The sequence below is a fragment of the Lontra canadensis genome, unplaced genomic scaffold (genome assembly GCF_010015895.1).
Source record: "Lontra canadensis isolate GAN:19392208 unplaced genomic scaffold, GSC_riverotter_1.0 scaffold10, whole genome shotgun sequence".
Lineage (NCBI taxonomy): Eukaryota > Metazoa > Chordata > Mammalia > Carnivora > Mustelidae > Lontra > Lontra canadensis.
The window spans coordinates 6628088-6652630 of NW_022631004.1; the positions used below are offsets into that span (position 1 = coordinate 6628088).

The 24543-nt window shown below is 33.5% G+C and overlaps 1 protein-coding gene across 3 annotated transcripts in view; it reads left to right on the forward strand.

Moving 5' to 3' along the window:
• Positions 1-24543, forward strand: part of LRBA (LPS responsive beige-like anchor protein) — a 729797-nt gene that overhangs the window by 525225 nt on the left and 180029 nt on the right. For all 3 annotated transcript variants that reach the window (XM_032855538.1, XM_032855540.1, XM_032855539.1), the window contains exons 43-44: positions 4177-4292; positions 7258-7370. In XM_032855538.1, coding sequence (XP_032711429.1) covers positions 4177-4292; positions 7258-7370 — 229 coding nt within the window. The remainder of the gene's footprint in view (positions 1-4176; positions 4293-7257; positions 7371-24543) is intronic.

A 24543-nucleotide genomic window follows, 5' to 3' on the forward strand; every position in this document is an offset into this window, starting at 1 on the left:
AAAGAAGAAAATAATAAAGGCAGAACATTAATAAAAATGTGAGCAAAAACAATAAATAAAAATCAATGCAATGAAAATCTGTTTCCCTGAAAAGATTAATAAATGTAATAAATATATATACAAGACTTATGAAGAAAAAGAAGACACAAATTGCCAGTATCAAGAATGAAAGAGGGGACATCACAACAGGTCTTACAGATATTTAAAGGAAAATAAGGATATATTATGAACAAATTTGTGTTCCTTAGACAAGTTAGATGAAATGGACAAATTTCCATCCAGTAGATAACCTTAATACCTCTACAGGGGAAATTGAATTTGTAGTTAAAAGTCTTCTGACAGAGATAATTCCTAGCTCAAATGGTTTCATTGGCAAATTCTATAAAATATTAAATGAAGAAATATACCATTTCTAGGCAAATTATTACAGAAAATAGAAAAGAAAGACAAATGTTTAAAGTTATTCTATGAGGGCAGCATTATCTGAATTCAAAATCCACAGAAAAGCATTACCAGGAAGGGAAAATACTGATCATCTTGATTAGGAAAGAAGAAATAAAAGTTTCCTATCAAGTCTTCTCTTCATAGGCTGCTTGAATGTCTGCATGACATGGAAGCTGACTTTCCCAGAGTAAGTGATTCAAAAGAGAATGAGGCAGAAGCCCCAGTGTCTTTTTATGACCTACCTGTGATAGGTAGAGTAGGTCGTCAATTCTGCTACATTATATTTGTTATAATGTAGTCATTAAATATAGCTCAGGCTCCAAGGGAGGGAAAAAATTTCACTTCTTAAAGAGGAAGTATCTCAAAAAAAAAAAAAAAAGAGAGAAAGCGTCAAAGAATTTATGGACATATTTTAAAACTATCACAGGGTACAACTCTTATGTAAAAGGGGCACCTAAAGTGGCCCTTCTAGATAATAAGCAGTAGTTGCTTTATAATGCCAGTGAGGATTATGATCAGTTTTATAATTTAATGAGCAATTTCAGGTTCAGAATGAAACAGCTCAGAATTATATAGTAAAGTTCTTTATCTTAATAAGAAAGTCTTTTTTCTATTAATTATCTCTATTTTTTTAAGTTTTATTCATCAACTAATATGTGTTATCATACCTGGGAAATCTTTGTAATGATTTCCCACAATTAATGAAAGCTAGATGTAGGTTAATTCATTAAACCAGCTATTTAAATAGATCTCAAACACTAACAGAGTGTTTATAATCCAGCAGTGTGCAAGATAGATACCATCTTATCCATGCATGTTTTAACAGATATGCAGACAAAATAATGTGTAAGTGATGGGAGGAATATAATAAAGGTGTTATAATGGTGATTAGTGGAGTAGAGATGAGATGCTTTGGATTATGTGGTCAGAAATGTCCTCCTATGTGACTTTTAAATTTTAATTTGAAAGAATAGAATCAGCTTACTTTTGAAAGCAGAAATATCATATGTAAGAGTCCTGAAATAAGGTGAGGTTCCAGTATTTTTAAGGAATGTTGGAAGGCAGATATCATTGGAACTTAGTGATTCTGGGAAGAAGAGTGTCAGTTCAGAGATAAGAGTTTATTGTGGAAATCCAGGTGATATGTGATGCTGATAGCGCAGTTAAAGAGAGACATCCTTGTTTAGAAATTTTGAGAGCATACAATTTATGTTACTTCAAGACTAGTTAGATAATGGAGGATGATAAGAGAGGGAGGTGTCCAGTGTGTCTTGCCAAGTTTTAGTTTAAGCTGCTGAATAGCATCTACTGAGATTGGGAACACTGGAGAAGGAATAGTTGTATATCTGTCCCCCCAAGTTTGGGGTCAAGGTTGTGAAGATGAGGTGCAAAATATGAGAAATTTAGTTTTAGATCTGTTGAGATTGAAAGCCCTGAGTGATGTCCATACTGAAATGTTGAGTAGGCAGTTGGAGCTCAAAAGAAAGCTATAATAATTGGGGAAAAGTGTTGAAAGACTGAGTGCTTTCACCTAAGATCAGGAAGGCTAAAATATCCCCATCCTCACCATTTCTATCAATAGTATATTGGAGATTTCAGCTTGTGCAGTAAGAAAGGAAAAGAAGGAGGGAGAAATTAAAGGCATCCAGATTAGAAAGGGTGGGGGAAAGGTCTTCATTCCTGGATAACAGAAGTGTAAGATTTGTATATTGAAAACTATCAAATATGGCTGATAGAAATTAAAGACAGCCATCAAATAAATGGAGGCATTCCATACTCATGGATCAGAGATTTAGTATGATTAAAATGTTAGTTCTTCCCAGATCTATAAAGTCAGTGCAGTCCCTCTCAAAGTCTAGCAGACTTTCTTGGAGATATTGAAGAGCTAAAATGCAGTGTATCTTGGAGATATTGAAGAGCTAAAATGCAGTGTATCTGGAAGATTGCTGAAACAATGTTGAAAAGAAGAACTAAGTTAGAGGACTCCAACTACCTGATTTCAAAACTAATTATTAAAGCCTAGTAATCAAGATGGTCTGATATTTGTAAATGAATAGACCTATAAATCAATGGGACAAAATTGAGAATTCAGAAATAAAATCCATTTGCTTTCAAGAAATGTGCTAACACAACTCAATGAGGAAAATATAATCCTTGAACAATAGTGCTGAGACATTTAGATAGTCAAGAAAATTTCATTGCAAGAAATTGGACTTCAGCACTCAACACACTGTATTCATAAAAAATTAGCTCAAAGTGCATCATAGACATGTATTTAAGAGCTAAAACTAAAAAAAAAAATTTCAAAATGTGGAAGAAAAACCTTCATGACCCTGGAGTAGGCAAAGAGTTCTGAGATGTGACACCAATAGCATAATCCATAAGAGAAAAAAATTGAGAAATCGGATTTAATAAAAATTTAAAACTTTGGTACTTTAAAGGACACCACTAAGTATTTGAAAAGAGAAGTCCTAGAGTGAGAAAAATATTTGTACATAGTGTTTCTGATAAGGGTCTTGTATTCAGAATATATGTAAAACTCTTAAAAGAGTTTTAAGATGGATTTTTAAAATGTGATATATTTTATATTCATGCACTGGAATACTATTCAGCAATCAAAAAATGAATTACTAATAACATGCCACATTGATGAATCTCAAAAGCATTATGATTACTGAAGAAACCTGGTACAGAAGACTTCATGATGTGTGATTCCATTTATCTGAAATGTCCAGAAAAGGCAAGTTTATAGAGACAGAAAGCAGATTAATAGTTACCTAGAGCTGGGGATAGGAGTGGGGATTAACTGTAAATAGGCTCAAGGCAAGTTTTTATGGTGATGAAATGGTCTGAAGTACATTGTGGTAATAATCACAGAACTCTAGAAATTTATTAATAAATCATTGAGTAGTATACTTATGTGGGTAAATTTTATAGTATGTAAATTGTACCCTTGAAAATTAAACAAAAAATGTAGTTACCTTGTCCTTGGTGGTAGGAAGAACTGTCACAGCATATTTCTCTGAGATCCTAGGTTCTGAAGGTAATAATTAATCCTGCCACCTATTTACCACTCTTACTTAGTATTAGTCAGTTACATCTTTTGTTATTTACATTGCATTAAAAAAAACACTGAAAACTTGGTCATCTATTATTAAGCTGTATAAAAAAATAATAGTTTCTTTTACCTTTGTCCCATCCCATGAATAGACACATGAAGAATTTAAAAACTTCCTTTTCCAAAGTCTTATAGAGGGTATATAAACATAATATTTAAATTTAAAATGTAAAATGTGTTGTCTCTAAGAGAACTATTAAAATTGATAAAGATGTGAATACACACAAAAAGAAACCCCCACACAGAAAAAGATGTCAATACAATTTTATGTCTTTCTCAGTTACTATAATCCTTTTATATAAGTAAATCAGTAAGTTATTAATCATACTATTACTAATGAACATTTATGGAAACTAGATATTATAATGGCATTGTAATGACAGCTTACTTGAATGAATAGAATATGTATCATGGACCTGTGGTTAGTCTAAATCATGTAATCATTAATTGTACATTGAAACATTTCTTGTATTCATTAGTAAAACATGGATAGAACTTTTCAGAATATACAGATATCATTTTTTATGTCAAATATACAGAATAAGCGCAGATATTCATAACTTATTATTATGTTATAATTAAATTGATTCTATATAAAATTCTGTTTTTTGCAGGCGTATCTCATTAGCTAGTCCACGTCAACTCTTTAAAGCTTCTAATATGACTCAGCGATGGCAGCATAGAGAGATTTCAAATTTTGAGTATTTGATGTTTCTCAACACGATAGCAGGTAATCTGAACTTATATGTTGACTTACTGCAAATGATAATTTTTTTTATTAATTGTGATATTATTAGATTACTATGAGTACTAGTGTAAATAGCTTACTTTTAGTTTCATTATTACTACATGAATACCTCATGAAGAGTAATTTTGATAGTAGTGTTTACAGTTTTACATATGAACAGCTGACTGCTTGAGAAAATTAAAAATGGGTATGCACACTTTTTCTAAAAATCTAAAACGAAAATTTACAACTATTTAACATAGTAAGAACGGATCCATTATGGGATAGTGGAAATGAAAAACCATATATAAAATCTTAACCTGTTAATAACTTAATCAGAAGTGTGTTACATGATGAAACAAAAATGTAACATAGAAAAAAGTAAACTTGGTTAAATATTAAGTAAAGGAATATTTACATTATGATCCATATGTGAAAATCTTGAGTAAATGGTCCTCTGTAAGGTCTGTAATCAAGAAGTATTACTGAACATCACCCATGGAAGCTGTTCTCTTTGAAAGAGAATAAAGAACTGAGGGTTCTGGAAAGGGAGATGGGGTAACTGAGCGATGGGCATTAAGGAGGGCGCGTGATGTCATGAGCGCTGGGTGTTACATGTAACTAATGAATCATTGAAAACTACACCAAAAACTACGGATATACCATCTGTTGACTAATTGAATCTAAATAAATAAAAGCTAAATTTAAAAAGAGAGAGTAAAGAATAGAAATGTGTCATTACTTTTTGTTTGTGATAATTAGAATGAAGAAAACAGAGAATGTATTTGTAGGACATTTGAGATTTCAATTCAGCAAACTGACACAGTTTATATTTGAGGCACAAAGGAGGTACAGAGAGGATAAGGCATGTTGCTTGCTCTCAGAGAAATTATTTTAAGTACAAATTTTAGCATTTACACGATTCTAGAGCAAGGACTATAGATTCAATAAAAGAAATACAAAGTACTATTGTAATTAAAAGTTCAGAGAGAGAGGGAAATTATATTCATCCAGTTGATGGGAGTAAGGAAAAAAATCAGGAAGGATTTCATGTTCATATAAGGATGGATATTACTTTAGTAGAGGTGGTATTTGAGAGATTAGAAGTCATGCCATGTAAAGCTAAAGGCATAAGGAAACATACAAAGGTGGGAAAATGTGATATAGCTAAAGAACGATTAATGGTATAGTTTATACATATGTATATGAATGTACACACATAAAGTATATATTCATAAAGGTATAATGAGAAAGAAAACTAAAAAGGTAGCAGGGAGACATATTGTGAAAGTTTTTCTCTCAGTTTGAGGAGTTAGCAGTCCATTTATAGGGCAACTTCTGAAAGTTTTTGATCAAATAAGTAATATTAGTATTATATAGAAAGTTAACTTGGAGGCAGAATGAAGGATAAACTAGAGTGGAGTGAAACGAGGTAGAGAGCACAGTTAGGAAGTAATTATATATAAAAAATAATGAGAGCTTGCATTAGAGGTGTGACAGTGGGAATTTATAGATTAAATGATGTAAGATTTATAAGGTAGAAACCATTTGACATCGGGCTGACTAAATGTAGGGGGTAAAAGAGAAGTGTCAGAAAAGGTTTCCAGGTTTCTGGCCTGAATCATTGGGGAAATGGTGGTGCCATTACAGAAAGGAAGTCAGAAAAAATGGTCTAGAGAAAGATGATGATTTTACTATGTAGATAGACAACCAAGTTATCAAAAAGAATTTTTAGAAGTATAGTTCAAAGAAGGTATTTGGAATTTGGAGAGAAGACATTGGATTTCATCTGCATAAATTAGAAATTACCAAGAATGAGTTGAGGTTACCAACCAGATAATACAGAAAGCAGTGAGACAACGTCTGGTGAATGTTCGAAAAGAGGATGAGTTATCCCAGAGTTTTTAGACCTAAGAGGAGGAAAACTGAGGTATAGCAAATGTCTTGAGATGCAAGGGGAAAGAAAGAGAAAGGTGTTGGTTGCCTGTACCAAATATGGTATGGGAGAATTAAAAAGGAGTACAGGCCACATTTAGCTTAAAAGCAAACAGAAAAGGTTGATTGCAAATACTGAATGGTTGGAGATAAATGAGAACATTAGATGTGTATTATAGTTTTCTTGTGTAATAGTAAAAAGAGAATGGATTAAGACAAAGGTGAGAAACCACGAAAGGGACAGAGAGGAGAAGTAACAATGCAAGTTATGAGTGAGACAGGCTCAAGAGCTCTGGTGAAGGAATTATAGTTCATGAAGAATAAAGGCACTGTTAGAGAAGAGGAGAAGAGAGGGACTATTATGGAAAACTAGAAGTTAAGGGTTCACATTGAAAAGTCTAAATTTTATCAGTTGAGATGTTCAGTTCACAGCCAGCTGAGGGATAGGAATGAAGAAAGTTTGAATTTATATCAAACTCAATGAAGATTATATAAATAGTGACTGAAACGATTTTTAAGTAGTAGTGAGAAACAGAAAACTTACACCATAAGCTTAATGGACATATTTAGCATGAGAGATAATTCAATTAACACAGAGTAAATGCACAGTAATAATTAGGGAGCAACGTTTATGAAATAGTCTACTCTCAAATAGCTCGTCTTGTGCTTAAAGTATTTTTTAAATGTATCCTCCAAATATTCTTCTTAGAGAGTAGAACCAGTGATTTGTTTTGAGTAGTTATTAAACTACTCAAAAGAAGGTGGGGTTGAGTCTCACATTATTTAAGATTTGTTTTACACTATTATACTATTATTAAAGATTCTTATGATACTATTACATTTCCCAAAAGATGGTCAATAGGCATTCAATAACTATATATAAAGTTTAACTCAATTAATAAAAGTCTATTTACCATGAGAACAATGTCCGGCACTTAAAAAGTTAAGTTGTTATTATTTTTAGCTAATGATATTCCTATTTATCATTTCATTTTATTATTCTAAATGGAGTGACTTTTTTTTCCTCTCTTAGGACGGAGTTACAATGACTTAAATCAGTATCCAGTGTTTCCCTGGGTCATCACTAATTATGAATCAGAAGAACTGGATCTTACCTTGCCAAGCAACTTCAGAGATTTGTCCAAGGTAATTTTTCAGGAATCATCTGAAATACAGTTGCCTTGCACATCACAATGAATTTGATTATTTTTGTTTTTCACATTACTTTCTAAAAATCTTTTTACTGTAACTTTAATACATTTATCTTTTATATGTATTTTCACTTTCTCAAAATTGAACTTAGAATTTAAATTGAAAAAAAAAATTTTTTAATTTTATTTATTTGACAGAGAGAGATCACAAATAGTCAGAGAGGCAGGCAGAGAGAGAGGAGGAATCAGGCACCCGGCTGAGCAGAGAGCCCGATGTGGGGCTTGATCCCAGGACCCTAAGATCATGTCCTGAGCCAAAGGCAGAGGCTTAATCCCTGAGCCACCCCGGTGCCCCTAAATTGAAAATTTTTGAAAAATGCATGATAAAGTTGGTAACAGTGAAAAGTATTTACAGTTGTATTCTTTTTTCTGTATACATTTAGGAAGACATTATTCTAAAATATTAACTTCTTCAAATGGTGTTAGTATCATGGATACTTCTCACCAGCACTTGTATTAAAAGACAAGTACCTGTACACTACTACAGGTGTCCTACCTGATCTCTTTGCCACCTCTTGCCCTTGTCTAATCCATCCCTCACTACCTCAAAATGAATTTTCTTTAAATATAATTTTGAATTATAGAAATCCAGTGATTAAACCTTTTTTAACTTCGTTATTCTGAATGCAGAATTATTCTTTCCAATTCAGAGTTTTGCTTTCTCTGCCTTTAATGTTCATCTCCTACTTAGTGGCTGACTCTAGTCCTGTAGGTCACCTCCTCATGGAGACCATTACTATTTTCATTCCGTGATATTCTGTTCTCTGTTTCTTTCACAGCACCTAAAATATCCTGCATATTATATACCCTTCTACCTGTTTTGGTTCTTTTTGTCTCCCCTACTGAACTCCATATGAGGGAGTTCTTGTTCACCATTGTTTTTCTCATGCCTAGCACGGGGCCTGCCATTCACTAAATGTGTTAAATGATAAAATATATAGGACATTTTCCCCAAGTTATAAAATATTAACTGTATTCAGTTGTTTAAATGTAAATATAAATAAGCAAAAAATACTCCTTATTACCACATATCAATAAGGAATGACTACATTTTATATTTCTATATGCATATACGTTTATCACACTGTTTTTTAACTATTTTCCCATATCTTAGGTTCTTCAAGAACTCTCTTTTTCTGTCCTAGATTATCAATAAATAGAATATCCTGTATCACCATTTTGTAATATAGAATAAGGGCATATTTCTTTTTAGTTTTTTATCATAGAGAATTTCAAGCATATACAAAAGTAGACAAACTAGCGTAATAAATTTACATCAACTAGTAACCCTGCTTCAGTAATTATCAACTCATAGTTACTCTTATTTTATTTTTATATTCATTTTCTTTCTACTTTCTCATATTACTTTGAAGCAAATCCTAGATATCATATCATTCTATTCATAAATATTTCAATATGTACTTCTTTTTAAGGTTTCTTTTTAAAGCATAACCATAATGCCATTAGCAAACCTAAAATATTAGCAATAATTTCTTAATATCATCAAAAGCCTAGTAAGTATGACATTCCAATTGAATTACAACTTTCCATAATTCTTTTTAGTGTGTTTATTCGTATCAGGATCCAAATAAGGACCACACAGTGCATTCAGTTGATACTGATTAAGTCTTAAGTCTCTCCTGTAGGTTTCTCTTCCATCTTTTCTTTCTTTCCAATTGATTAGTTGAAGAAACATAGTTTGTCTTATATCTTTTCTCACAGTATGGATTTTGTTTATTGTATCCCGTGGAATAGTCTAACAGGTTTCTCCACTTTCTGTATTTCTTATAAACTGGTAGTTTGTTCCAGAGATGGATAGAATTCAGATTGGATATTTGTGGCAATACTGCGTCATAGGAAGTTTTCGCATTCTTCTCATAGAAGGCATGTAATACCTTCTTTACTTCTCTTTTGTGATGTTAGTTGCCATTTATATTTAATGCCTGGATTCACTGGTTATGTAATCATTGCAAAATCATGATATTTACCATCTCTCACTTTAATTTCATTTATTATTGAGACTCATTCTGTAACAAGATGCTTCTCTTAATCTACTACTAGGTTATTCAGTGGTACATTGCATTGGAAAAGCAGAATAAAAGTTTTTTTTTTTCTCTCTTTATTTCATTTTCATAACAGTGACTGGTTCCTAACATCTTCCAATGGGACCTAACTTTCTAAAAAAAAAACATCTTAATGAACTCACAGACTTAAATGTATTTGACATTTCAATCCATTGCAGTGATTATTTTTACTGATGTTCACTCAGTTGTTCCTGTTTTTTACCACAGGGAGCTTCTTTACTTCTGTAAAGTCATTTTGATATAATCTCAGTAGTCTTTGATAACTTCCATACCTCTGACAGAGTGCTCCAGTCTTAACCCTTATGATTTCTGGCCCAGTTCTCAAACCATCTGTTTCTAATGCTTCTCGGTGATCAACTTGAGAACGTGCCCCTAACATGGCCAGTTCAACCTGCATGTGGAGGATGGCTAGATTGTACCATCAGCAGCCATCTTAACCCAGCCCTCAGCTGACCATAAACACATGACTGAGTATAACCAAGAGCAGCTACATCTGGTTTTTGTGGGGGTTTTATGTTGTTTTTTTTTAGAAAAAGGAAAGTCTTACTTAGATCTAGGTATCATATTTGTTCTAAGACCCTGTAGTATTCACTGGAATCTGTAAAACTCTCTAATCGAATAATTGGACTCTGTATTAGGTTGACCTGTATAGTGAGTCATGCAGTAGGTCAATAATAAAAACTTGCCAGCTCTTCAATTCTCAGGCTATTATATCCTACTCTCTTTCCATTATTTGAATTTTATGTACATAAAAGTAAAAATCTTATTTTTACTCCTTTAATTTACTAAAATGTAAAATTCGCTTCACAAAATATATTTAAATAAATATCCTTCCTAGAGTTCTAGAGTTCTAGAAGAATTACCTTTTTAAAAATTTTTTAGACTTTCTTCTGTTTAGACTTCTATTTAAGCACATAGCTTAAGATTTTGTTGTTGTTGTTTAGAAAATTTTTTGGTGGACACTTCAAGATCCGGTGGGTAGTAAGATGGATTGTGGACAGGGTGCATGTTTCTGTCACGGTAGAACAGTTACCAATGATGATAAGCGGGAGGCTATTTGGATATTTCCGCTGAGGCTGTATTTGTTTTCTGCCATCATTGTACCTGACCAAGAGCTCCCGTAATCCTGTTGCCTCCTCCTACCACTGTTCTTTGCCAACTGCCTCTATTTTCTGCCTCTTTTTTTTTTTTTTAAGATTTTATTTATTTATTTGTCAGGGGAGGGGGCACAAGCAGGGGGAGCAGCAGGCTCCCTGCTGAGCAGGGAGCCGGATGCGGGACTCAATCCCAGGACCCCAGGATCACGACCTGAGCTGAAGGCAGACGCTTAACCAACTGAGCAACCCAGGCATCCCTATTCTCTGCCTCTTGTCTTGGTTCTCTATCTCACTGAAAAAATCTTATATGACCAGAGGAAAGCATCCAAAGCAGTTGTTTATTTATTTATTTTTTTAAACTATATGGTTTCTTTTGTTATGACAGTTCATTAAAGTAATACCAGCAAAATGCCATAATGGATTATTTGCCAGATAAATAGAATCCTTTATTAAAATTGAATTTTATTTGTATGTTATAGCTATTTCTATAGAACTTGCCAAATACTTTTGTTGGGTGGGTAAAATACTGTTTTAACTAATGCCTTTGCAATTTATATTCTGTATATGATAAATAAGGCCATTTTTATGCCTCACTAGATAACCAGTAGTGATTTTGCTCTTTTTATTTTGTTAGATTTGTAAAAGTGGTAGAGGGCCTCAAAACTAAAGGAGTTGCTTTCATTAGTCTTTCCATATATGTCCATATCCACTATATAAAGGCGTAAAAAATAAAATTTTGATGATTTGGTGCCTTTAATTGTAGTATATTTTTATATTTTGTGAGATTTTTTGAGAGATTAGTACTTTGGGCTGAGGAAAGAATATAAAGAATGCTTTCAACAAGAACTAAAGGACACATAGTTGAATAATGAATAGTAGTGTAATTAGCAGGGTTGGGAAGAAGTGGGAAGCTCTAACACTCAACCACATATCTTATAACTTATAAAGCAGTGGTAGTTCAAATGCTATAAAAGTCATTCAAGTTCAAGAAAATGGAATCTAGTACTAATTGTTTTCATTAAATATTGATGGATATAAGTGAGTTTGGAATTAACTATATTATTTTAAGTGAAATAAGCATGTTCAATTTTTGAAAATTGTGCTTTCCATGTATAAAGTGGTAGTAATTATTTACTTTATAAAAATATCTTATTCCTTTTGGCAATAAAATCTTCCATAATGTTTACAGTGTGATTCAATTTTCAGATATCTGTTTACATGCATATTTCAGGGGTATATCTCATACACAAGATGAGTTCTATCTGTCTGAGTAATGATTATAAGAGATTTATATTGAAATTTTCCCATAGTATACATTTAGCAAACATTACTATTTGTTTAAGTAAACTTGTGGAATTGTAGAAAACATTCTGTGCAAAGCTTTATTTAAAATGTAGACAGATCTTATCCCCATTCTTTAACAGATTATATACCCTCACTGGCTTTAAAACATATTGAATTATTTATGCATATTTATGTCCATTTAATTTTCTCAATGCTATTTTTCAGAGGAGTTTTAGCAGCTTTGATACAAAGCTACAATTTTACTTGGTAATTTCTTCTATGTTACACAGGGAATTTTCTTTCTGAAGCTGAATTAGTATAATCAACACCCTTTCTTCTATATTATTTTTCTGATCATTCTTTGCGAAAAGAGTTCAGTGAAAGATGTAAAAAATGTATTCTTGAAGGTATAAACTTTTATTTTATGCACACTATCTCCTTATAATAATTTCAAATTAATATTGTCACTCTGTTGAGAAGATCGAATATAGTCTGTATAGAAAATCAAATAGAAGATCTGCTGAAAATTAATTTCTTATATGTATGTTTTGAGAAAGCCCTCATTTAACATAATGGTTAAATTTATTCTTTCAAAGCTAAAAAAAGTAGGAATGAATTTTGAAATTGATTTTTTTCCTTCACTTTCCCAGTTGTTTCATCACTGGTCTACAATTCTGACTGTTGAGAAGACAGATCTAACCATGCATGGACTTGGGAGAGACTTTAATCTGTATTTTACAATTATACATAGATTTTTATATTTTGACAACCTCATTGGGAGAGAGAGGAATGAACATTTTCTTTTTGTCTTGTCTTTATAAGAAATAATAATTAGGACAGGAATATATTTATAAAATGGCATATCATAAAAACAAATTATGATGGCAGAATGTTTCAATATCAGGACTTTCTTTGTAGATTAGAAAGATTTTCTCTGCCACCATGATTTCTTCTTTTCCCCTTAGTAGGAAATGGATTGTGTAAACCAATTTTCTAAGAGAGGAAAGCCCAGATACTCTGAGGCAATTATTTCTCTTCCAATTGATTCACATAATTATTTTGAATTATTTAATATATATATATATATATATCATAACTTCAGTGCCTATTCTAAAAAATGAGTTTGTTCTTACATTGAAAAGCAGTCGCTAACCATTAGCTTCCAAATGAAAACTTAGCTATAGATTAGCTATATGGGGGAATATGCCACTTCATTATTGTTAACTAATATTTATTGAGGACTTACTTTTGTCAAGCTCTTATTTAAGTATATTATATGTGTTAACTTTTTTTTAACCCTCACAAAGTCCTTATAAGGTAGGCCGCATTATTCACTGTCTTTTTTACAGAGACAGAGACAGAAACTAAGGCAGTATGAAGTTAAGCAAGTTGTACAAAGTCACACAGGTAGTGGCTAGCACCAGAATTTAAACAGTAAGCCAGTGTTTTTCAAACTGCAGTTTACAGCTAGAATTTTAAAAAACAAATAGAAAAACTTAAAAAGTAGTAACTGTGGAACAACAAAATAAACAAAAACCAAATAAACAAAAAACAGAATCAAATCTATAAATGTAGAAAACAAACTGATGGTTGCCAGCAGGGAAGGGGGTGGGGGTTGGGCAGAATGGGTATAGGAGAGTGGGAGATACAGGCTTCCAGTTATGGAATGAATAAGTCATGGGGATGAAGGCACAGAATAAGGAATTTAGTGAATGATACCGTAATAATGACATGTTGGAAAAGATGGTACCTATACTTGTAGCGAATCAGCATAATGTATAAACTTATTATATATATATATATATATAAACATAAATAATGTATATATAAATATATACATAAATAATATATAAATATAAATATAATGATAAATCACTAAGTTATGTACCTGAAACTAATGCAATATTGTGTGTCAACTACACTCAAAGTAAATAAATAGGTAGATATTATAGAGAAAAAAATGAGTAGAAGGATATAGCATATGATTTAAAAAAAGAAGTATCAGTGTGCATTATATATGAATCTTTGGCCTAAGCCGCATGTGTGTGTACATACGTGTGTGTGCACTGGCTTATGGTTTAAAGTGACATATTTCTTATAAAAACTAAAAGCTTGGGCCCAGAATGTCTGAGAAGTATTAGAGGGTGCTAAACTGCCTTTTGGCATCAAGTTCTAAGTCTGTTTTAATGTTATTTTGTCAAGTTGCCTTTCACCTCTCATGCTGAAATACATGGTAAAATGTAACCAACATTCCAGTGCTTTAAAAAGGAAAGTTTTTCCAAATTGTTCCTCTTAGCGTGTTCCAGGTTATTCTCTAAGCCTTTTTTTTTTTTTTTTTTTGACTAAGCCTGTTTTATGAAAAAGCTGAATCTTTGGCTAAAACTGTTGAATCCCTGATGATACAACTTGAGTATTCATTTATTTTTTCATTTGTTTATTTAATAATATTGTGTGCCACAGAGACTCTTAGTTTAGAAATTCAAAATAACAAGGTAGTTAACTACTATCCTACTAAAAAGTAAACTGAAGATTGGGGTAAAAAAGCAGAAATGACTAATGTATAAGCAAGTATTTTATTTTTAAAAAATTGGAGCTTACATTCTAAAAATGAAGGAAAATCCTTAAAGAGAGTTTGAGGTAGAAGGAAAAGAAAAATCATCCATTTTTCAGCTTTATAGTGCTAGAGCCATGTAAGCTTGTTCTTTTGGTTCACGGTGCAGAAAGAAAAATTAGGGGAAAATGAACCTGCACCAGGATTGCCTGATTCTTCCTTGCAGTGTAGGAATTCAAGGAGAATTCACTATGATCATATCTTCAAACTGAATTTTAAATTTTGGTTCAAGCCCTAATAAATCATAGTTTTGTTTTTTTTTTTCAACCTATGTTATAATGTTATACCATTCACAACTCTGTTAGCAAACTAGCAGCTTCCGGTGCCCTCGTCTGGATCAAAATGTTTCTGAAGAGTAAATTCTCAGATAACATAAGTGAACGGAATGACAAAACTCTCTTGAATGTACTTATTTGCTTATGAGTTGCCATTATTTGTCCTTAGTATTTATTGTTTCTTCTTCTCTCTCTTTGTTTAAAGGAAAAGTAGGTGATTTTCTTTCCATGTCCCTCATTTATCTTTTACCATTTGGTTGTGTATTTTTATATGTGAGATATTTCTCCCTAACACACACATTTAATATACAGGCTTCATCTTGACCTGGAATTGACTACCGACATTTAACTGTTGTTGATCAGACAGCACTTCTTTATCTCTTTAAGTTTTAAGTGCTGTTTCTGACGAATGCCAGTCCTTTTAGTCCTGTTCTGTAACAGATATACCAGGAATCAGTATACCATCTAGATGTCACAGAGGGAAAAGAACACTCTTTTGAGAGTGGGAGGAGAATATTGTTTAAACATGATAGGTGTTACAACACCCCCTTTTTTAAACTTTATTAAGCTTTAGTCAAATCAAAGGAATTCAAATTTTATTAAAAACCTTGTGATTTTACAACGGTAAGTAATGGATGTTAAAGCATTTCAGTAAAGCGTAAATACAGAGAAAGAAAATAATTACCCTGTGCTTGGATTTTGGTGTTTGTTTTGTTTTGTTTTTTTGCTGATAAAATATATCTAAATTACTTTAATTTTGGCATCAAATATGGATGCTGTTATATGCCACATTGATGTTGGATATTTTGGTATAAATTATCTCTCTTGCCTTGGGGAGTTTACAGTCTAATCAGCTGAAGGATGATGTGGGGGAAGTTTAGAATCTATTTGTTAGATTGTGAGGGAAGCCCTATTAGGGGCCTTCCTTTGTAACAAAATTTTACATATGCTATCTCCTTGAATCCTCTCAACAATACTATAAGGAATGTGTTATCTTTATTTTACAGATAAGGAAACTAAGATATAGTGAGGTTAAGGATCTCCCCAAGGTCACACATTTTCCAAAGTGTTAAGGCTGAGATCTCAGATCTGTCCCTGTCAGTGAACTGGTAGACTTTAGGAATAAGTGGAAAGAGTAGTTTAGATTGAGTGTTTGCATTTGTGTCTACTTCTTTCCAAAATCTAACCATTCTTTCCTCTATCTAGGCAAAAGGAAAGAGATATGTAACTTTCTGGAGAAATTATACCAGAGAAGTTTCTTATTTGAGAACACCAAGAACAGCAGAGGAGGGGCTGATGGGAAGGAATGGAAAACTGGAGGATGAACTGAAAGCTTTTAAGTACTGAATAGTGAAGACCCCCAGATCCCTTTTGCTGTCATGCTGTCAGAGCTCTGGCAGCTTATACCAGCCCCACCCTTTAAGACAGAAGATTGTATTGGGCTTTGAACATATTGACTGGCTCAAGACAGAAGACCTAAAAATTATTAACATTTAGGGATCCTTCTTGGAGCCCATCTGATTGCCCTTCAGTGAAGTCTGTCAGCTCACAGTGCTAGTTAGCTTCAAAGTACTTCAGTCAGCTCTTTTGTGCCTCATTCTAAAAGTGAAGGTACTACCAAGTGTTAGCAAACATTTAAAGACAGTCTCCAATGTGAAAGATAACAAAGACTAAAACAAATAGAAAAATAAAAAGAAACCAGAAGAAACAAAGACAATTTAGGAAACAGAAAAAGCCTTACAAGCAAAATCAGAATAAATGTCCTCACAGAGATAATAGAAAACTGTCACATTAATAGAAAAAGGAAAACGATGCATTAGAAAGAATATTAGTGCAGATGGTTTTTAAAAAATATACCAAAATGCTATGTGAAACTAGCCTAGAAGGTTAAAATTAGAGGACTACAGTAGGAAATCTTTGGAGTCCGTTTTCATTTATTAATAAGGGACCTTTCTCAGTTAATTGGTGATGGGGGGCTCTTACATAGCAAACAGCTATGTATTTTTATATGTAGTATTATGTAGTTATTTATATGCTACTGAAGGAAAATTATCATGGGTACACTGACCTTAAACTTGAAATTATTATTTGTTCAGTATGATGTATTTAGTTTAAAATATGGTTGTGCCACTCTTTCCTCAAAATGTGAAATAAGCTTAGCAAAGTGTGAACATACATATGTATATTTGGAGAGAGAGAGAGAGATTGTGTTGCATTTACAAAATTTGCTGAAGTTTTGTTTTTAAATCAGGAAGTCAGTCTGTTTTTTGTGACCTTTGTTAAAATTTACCTTTTCTAAGTATTTTGCAGATTTGATTTTCTACCTTCTCGTAGAAGTTTTTAAATGAGTCTAACAGAGGTTAACCTTACACTTAATTTAAGCAGCCTTCAATGACATTGTTTTTTAACATTAGTCAGAATATGATAAACTGAAGTAACTGAAATGGATTGTGGTTAGTATTACTGTCAGGGTGATGAATAATCCCGACATACACCAGCAACACACTGCCAGTCAGTAATCCTCAAAGTGAAGTATTTATTCTCTAATCATCTGAAGTTACTATGGTGTGGAGTGACCATTCATTATTATGTATAAATGAATTGTTTTATTTACACAGCATGGCCAGTTTATCCCTTAATCCTTCCCGTTTTCCTAGTTTAGTGCTGGGTGTACTAACTTGGGTAGATTCAGAGTAGGGAACATATACCTACCATGAATTTACATAAAGATTGTTTTCAAAACACCTAGAAATTGGGTTGTGTTTTTTAAAGTTTTTGTTTAAAAAAATTAAAGTTTAGTATTTGTAGCTTTCTTTATATGCTTGTGTGTGTCAAATTTTTAATTTCTCATTCTTGTATTTCCCTCTGATATTCAAAACTTATTTTTATGTGAATTTGTAGTATTTGGGGGGGCAGTTACTATTTTTCTTTTAGTTAAGGATTAATTGACCTACATTCTATTAGTTTCAGGTATACAAATAGTTATTGATATTTGTATATATTGCAAAATGATCGCCACAGTAAGTCTAGTTAAACATCTATAGTAGTGCATTTTAGAGTGGATGATGTAGTATCTTTTTTTTTTTTTAATTTATTTATTTGACAGAGAGAGATCACAAGTAGGCAGAGAGGCAGGCAGAGAGAGAGGAGGAAGCAGGCTCTCCGCTGAGCAGAGAGCCCGAAGTGGGACTCCATCCCAGGACCCTGGGACCATGACCTGAGCCGAAGGCAGAGGCTTTAACCTAACACTGAGCCACCCAGGCACCCCAATAGTAGTATCTTTTTTTTAAAGTCACACGTCTACATTCCTGTCCAGCTCTTTATTCCCAAATTCTACTTAACTTGAATTCAACATTAGTTTATGTTGAACAAATGTGATGATTCAAATAATTACTAATTTGCTGGTTAACTTTTATAGACATTATTCTGAGGACTGGGCCAGGAACAAAAATGAATGAAATAGTCTTTACTTTTTAAAGAGTCTTATAACTTAATGTATGTTATATACAAACCATTTATAGAAGAATAATCTAAGCAGAAACATTTAATTTCTGTGTGACTTAATTTTAAACTCTCCCACTTTTAGAAAAGGATTTTTGTGTTTTTTTTTTTTAAAGATTTTATTTATTTATTTGACAGAGAGTGAGAGATCACAAGTAGGCAGAGAGAGAGACAGAGAGAGAGGAAGGGAAGCAGGCTCCCTGCCTAGCAGAGAGCCCGATGCGGGGCTCGATCCCAGGACTCTGGGATCATACCTGAGCCGAAGGCAGAGGCTTTAACCCACTGAGACACCCAGGTGCCCCAGGATTTTTGTTTTTAATGTGAGTTTATGATTTATGATGTGAACCAGGTTTTTGGAAGTGGAAAAAGGATAAATTCTAAAAATAAAAAACAATGGCTCAATATAAAGGGAGAATAGAGAATTAGTTACATTTTTTAATATTAGGAAGAAAAGAAAATTAGTAGTTTCACTTAGAAGGATATCCTGTAGGTGCACCTGGCTGGCTTAGTTGGAAGAGCATTCAACTCTTGATCTCAGGGTTGTAAGTTTGGGCTTCACGTTGTGTGTAGAGATTACTTAAAAATCTTGAAAAAAAAAAAAAAAAAGGAAGATATATCCTGTGAAACTATATTAACTTTTTTACTTTAAAATGTGTTTGATTAAGTTAATAAATTAGTGAAGTTAAAAGTCTAGTGTGACATATCTCAGCAAATTGTTTGAAAATCTGGGTGATACCTTTCTGATAAATAGGCAAGATAATTAAAAGACATTAGTAGCATTCAGAACTGTTCAGATCATTTATAGCCCTATTGTTTAATGCCCTTGATAAACTTGAAGTATTACTTTCTTTATTGCATCTTTGTAAGATTCTGTCAGGGGCCCTAATTTGTTCAACAATTTCACTAATATCACAAATTGATCATACAACTCACTTTGCGGTAATGAAAATAAAAAATTTTAAGTGATTTTTGCATAATAAAATGCATGAAATATTTGAGTGAAATAATGAAACAAAAATGTGAAGTTTTACATTTAGTCTTAGAAATTTGTAGTACAAAAAAACGGGAAGAAAGGATAAAGAAAAATCGGAGTTAAAAATATCTGGCAGTAGTGTTGTTAATGGGAGGGAAGATCAAAATGTGGCATTTGTTCCTGGCGTGTAGCTTCTGGTGACTTAGAGGGGACTGTTTCCTCCAAGAGACCTGTCAATTCACCATATACATGTGTATATACGAGAGAGACTATCTTACTGAAAAAGTTGAAAGCTTAGTTGACTATATGCTTATTGTTAACTAACAGTGATTTGGCTTTTCTAAAAACAAATTGGGTCAAACATAATTATTATTACACTCTTATATTGTGGCTTATAATGTGACCTATTTTCATTTTTTTTTTTTTTTATAAACGGAAGTCCAGTTCTTTCAATACCAGTTTTTGATAAGACCATGTTTTCTCATGAAATGTCTTGGCACCTTTGTTGGAAATAAATTACTATAGATGTGTGGGTCCATTTCTAAACTCTATTCTGCTTAATCAGTTTATCGTTTCTTATATACATACCACATAGTATATCTTTTCTTATAGCTTTATAGTAAGTCATAAAGTCAGATCATGTGACTCCTTTTTTTTTAAAATTACTTTAGCTATTCTGGTTTCTCTATTTTTCATATAAATTTTAGAATTAGTTTATCAGTCTGGCTGAGATTTTGATTGAGATTATATTTCATTGGTAAACCATTTGTACTAAAAATTATGTGTTAATAATACTGAATCTTTCAGTCCATGAATGTGGTTTAATTTCCATTTATTTAGATTTTCTTTAGTCTCTCTCTAATGTTTTGCAGCTTTTGGCGTATGATTATTATACATACTCTGTTAACTTACCCTTTAAATTTCATGTTTTTTAAGAGTTGTAAAATTTTCACTTTCAGTTATTATTTCTTGTATACAGAAACACAATTAAATTTTATACATTGATCTTATATTTTGCAACCTTGCTAGACTCAATTTTGCAACCTTGCTAGACTTTTTGGCACTTCCTGCATTAATGAATATATCATCTCTGAATGAATACTTACTGGATTATACAGTGTTGACCCGAAGTGTTGAGAATGCCTTGCCTTTGGTCTTAGGGGAAAAGTATTCATTCTTTCACCATTTTGTATATTAGCCACTAGGTTTTTTGTAGATGCCCTTTATCAGGTTGAGGAAGTTCCCTTCTGTTTCTAGTTTGTTAAAAATTTTCATTATCATTGAATATTGAATTTTGTCAGATACTTTTTCTGAAGATAATCATATGGTTTTTCTTTTTTAGTCTGTTAAAATGGTAAATTTTATACTAGTTGATTTGGGATTCATTTCTGAGATAAATCATACTTGATCGTGATGTGTAATTTTTTTGGATTTGATTTGTTAATATTTGCCAAAGAATTTTTGCATCTGTGTTCATGAAGGACATTTGTCTGTAATGTCCTTATCTAGTTTTGGCATCAGGGTAATGCTGGCAGAACAAAATCAGCTTTAAAGTTATTCCTTCTTACTCTGTTTCCTGAAAAAGATGGTTTAGAAGTTATTTCATCCTTTAAGTTTTAGTGGAATTTGTTATTGGAACCATTTGGGCCAGGAGTTTTATTTCTGGGAAGGTTTTTTAAAACTTCAAATTAAGTTCATACTGAGGGCTATTCATATTATCTTTCTGTTATTGAATGAATTTTGGTAGTCTGACTAGCAGGTTTTGCTTATTTCATTTTTTATTCTTGATTTTGGTAGTTTTCTTTTTCTTTCTCTCCCTCTTTCCCCCACCCCGCCACCCCCTCTGGATCAGCCTGGCTATGGATTTTGTTTATTTTTCTATTGCTTTTTCTTTGTTCAGTTTCAGTGATCTTTGCTTTTTCTACTATTCTTCTTGATTTGGATTTAATTCCTCTTCTTTTTTAGTATTCTAAGGTGGAAGCTTTAACCTATTGATTTGAGATCTCTTTTTATTTCTAATGTAAAAAATTTAATGCTACGTGTTTTTCTCAACACTGATTTACAAGGTCCAACAAATTTTTATATATTGTGTTTTCATTTTTATTTCATTGAAAATTTTTTCTAATTTTCCTTGTGATTTTTCTCTTTGACCCATGGATTATTGAGAAGAGTGTTGTTTAATTTCCACAGGTTTGGAGATTTGTCAGACATCCTTCTCTTGTTGATTTCTAGTTTGATTCCATTATGATTGGAGAATATACTTTGTATGATTTTCAGTTTTTAAAATTAGTTGAAATTTGGTTTATGGCTCAGAACTTGGTCTGTGTTAGTTAATGTTCTATGTGTACTTGGAAAAAATGCTTCTTCTGTGTTAGGTTAAGTGTTCTGTACATGTCATTTACAACCAGTTAGGTAAAATTGGTTGATAGTGTTGTTCATATCTTAGATTTCTTTACTGATTTTCTGCTTGTTCTGTTGGTTACTGAGAGAGGAAGAGAGTAATATTGATGTCTCCAACTATGATTTAGATTTGTCTATATATTTTTTCATTTCTCTCCATTTTTGTTTTATGTATTTGAATCATTTGTTTTGGGGTACATGTTATGAGTTGAATTGTGTCTCCCAAAACAATATATTGAAGTCTCACAAGGAAGGAGGTACCTATAGATGTGACCTTATTTGTAAAGAGGATCTTTGCAGATGTAATCAAGTTAAGATGAGGTCATTGGGGTGGGCCTAAATCCAATATGACTGGTGCCCTTACAAGAAAACTAAAGCACCGTGTTAAGACAGACATCAGGAGTGAATACCATGCGGTGATGGAGACAGGGATTGGAGTTATGTTTCCACAAGCCCAGGGTACACCTTGGGATCCAGGAAACTGGAAGAGGCAAGGAAGCGTCTTCCCTCTAGAGGCTTCAAAAAGAACATGGCTCTGCCAACAACTTGATTTTGAACTTTTAAACTCCAAAATTGTGAGACAATAGATTTCTGTTGTTTTAAGCCACTCAGTTTGTGGTACTTTGTTACAGGAATCCTAGGAAACAATTTTAAATTGTTATGTTTTCTTGATAAATGGATCCCTTTATCATTAGGTAATGTTTCTCTTTATATTCCGTGTTCCGAAGGCTACTTTTTCTGATCTTAATATAGCCATGACAGCATTATTTTATTACTTGCAGTTATCTTTTTCTGTTACTCTACCTTAAAATTTACTTGTTTGTTTTTTTGTTTTTTTTGTTTTTTTTTCCCCGTAGCTGTGTCCAGTCTGCATGTAAGGTCATCAAAAGAATTATCCTCTGATTTTTTTTTCTTTTGTTTCTAGCATTTATATTTGATTCTTTTTTTTATAGTTTCCTGCTCTGCTGAAATTTTCCACCTGTTCATGTAAGTTTTCCACCTTTTCCCCTAGATCTTCTAGTATGTGAATTGTAGTTACTTTAAATAACCTTTTTGATAATTCTAACATCTGCATTCTCTCTGAGAATGGTTCTTTTGATTGCTTTGTCTCTTCACAGTGGGTCATTTTTTTTCTTAGTATTTTAAGCATCTCATAATTTTTGGTTTAATATCAGTAGAGACTAGGATATAAATACTATTTTGTGCCCAGAACTGTGGGTGCCTTTTTGTACGTCAGGCAATTTGTGTGGGGAGTTCAGTCAATCCAGGCAATAGGTGAGCTCAGTTGGGTTTCTTATCATCATTGTTACTTTAAGCACAGCACAGACTTCACAAATTCCTCCATTCCTTCCATTTGAATTTGTCCTTAGTATGGATCCTAGGGTCCTAGAGATTTTGTCTCACTGTTTCTGTTCCACTATCTGGCAGATCCTCTATGCCTGTGCCACTGAGGACTTCTCTCTACTCTCTTTCCTTTCCCCATGAGTAGATTGCTGTTGCTTGATACTCAGTACCAGGCTTATGGTCGGGGTGGGGGAACTCCTTCATTCTCCTGAACAAGCATCACTCTTAAGCAGACCTTGCAGGGTCTTCTCAGTGGGCCTTCTCATCGTTCTTGTCTGTACCCTGCATGACAACCAGACTTTGCCTTGTGTCTGTGGCAGGTCACAGGCATGAGAGGTTTTCTTGTCCTTCTTCCAGTAGTAGCAGACCTCTCCTTTATATCAGTACAGAACCCTGGCTCAAAGAGGGTTTTTTCCCTTTCTCCTAAGTGAAAGGGCTTTTGCTTTTATTCTACCCCAGAAGCAGTAGATTTTTGCCTGGTCCTCTGGTAATATAGAATGTCTTATCTCTCTTCAGGCCCTGGGATGAGAGCATTTGGTATTCCTCCCCCTATCAGCCTAAGGGTTTTGATTCATTTTAAGAGTGAGATTAGGGGAAGTGGTGGTATTTGTGCCTGTCCTCCTTAATACCAAGTTACATTCTATCTTGAAACTTTCTGATTGTCCAAACCACTTTCTTTGTTCTTTGTGGTTCCCAGTCACTGAGGGTGTGCTAAGACCTGTGAGTGTCCCAAAGTTGAGGGTTTCAGTCAGCAGTTGGTGCAGGCTGATTGGAAGCCAGAGGCTCTGGCAGCAGCTTTTTAAAGTTTGCAAGTAGACTTCTTTTAGGGGAAGACTGGGAGCTGGACATTGAGCCCTGGTGGGGAGCCGGGGGCGGGCGGTGGTGGCGAGGATAGCCTATTAAAAAACTGTGTGCTGCAGTCCTGTGGGACTTTGTGAACAGAAGCCCCAGTGGTCATGAGAACTGGGTGACCAAGGGGTCCATCTTCTAGGTGGCAGCCATGAAGGCAGAAGTGCCAGACCTGTGCACAAGCTCTTTCCAGGGAGATATTGGTGATTTGGAGAGGGCTACAAGGAAAATGCAGAGGTGGTGTCTGCTGGCTTTTCTGGTAGCAGGGGAGAATTGCACTTCTTAGATGTGTGTTACGTTCGGATCCTGACACTCAGGCTGCAGCTTTTAAGATGTGCAACTAGACCTCTTTCAAGGAAGGACTGGGAGACTGACATTTCTATCTGCTGTCTCAGCACTGAGCACTGGGGGATAGTTAAGCTGAGTCTCCTGAGCTAGTTTAGAACTGTGCGATTTTGGTTTCGTTTTGCTATTGTCTTATGGTCTCATGGATGTGAGCCTCATTGGCTTTCAGAGCTTGGTGTTCTGGAGGGCCTCTCTCACAGGTGGAAGTCTTAATTGGGGTGCTGGATGTTGGGTCCAAAAATCTTCACTCTTCAAGAAGTTGTGAGTTTTGAGTTCCTTCCCAATTGGGTGCTACTACGTTGGAGGTGCGATTTATGGCAAGAGTGTGTTACAGCCTTTACTTGT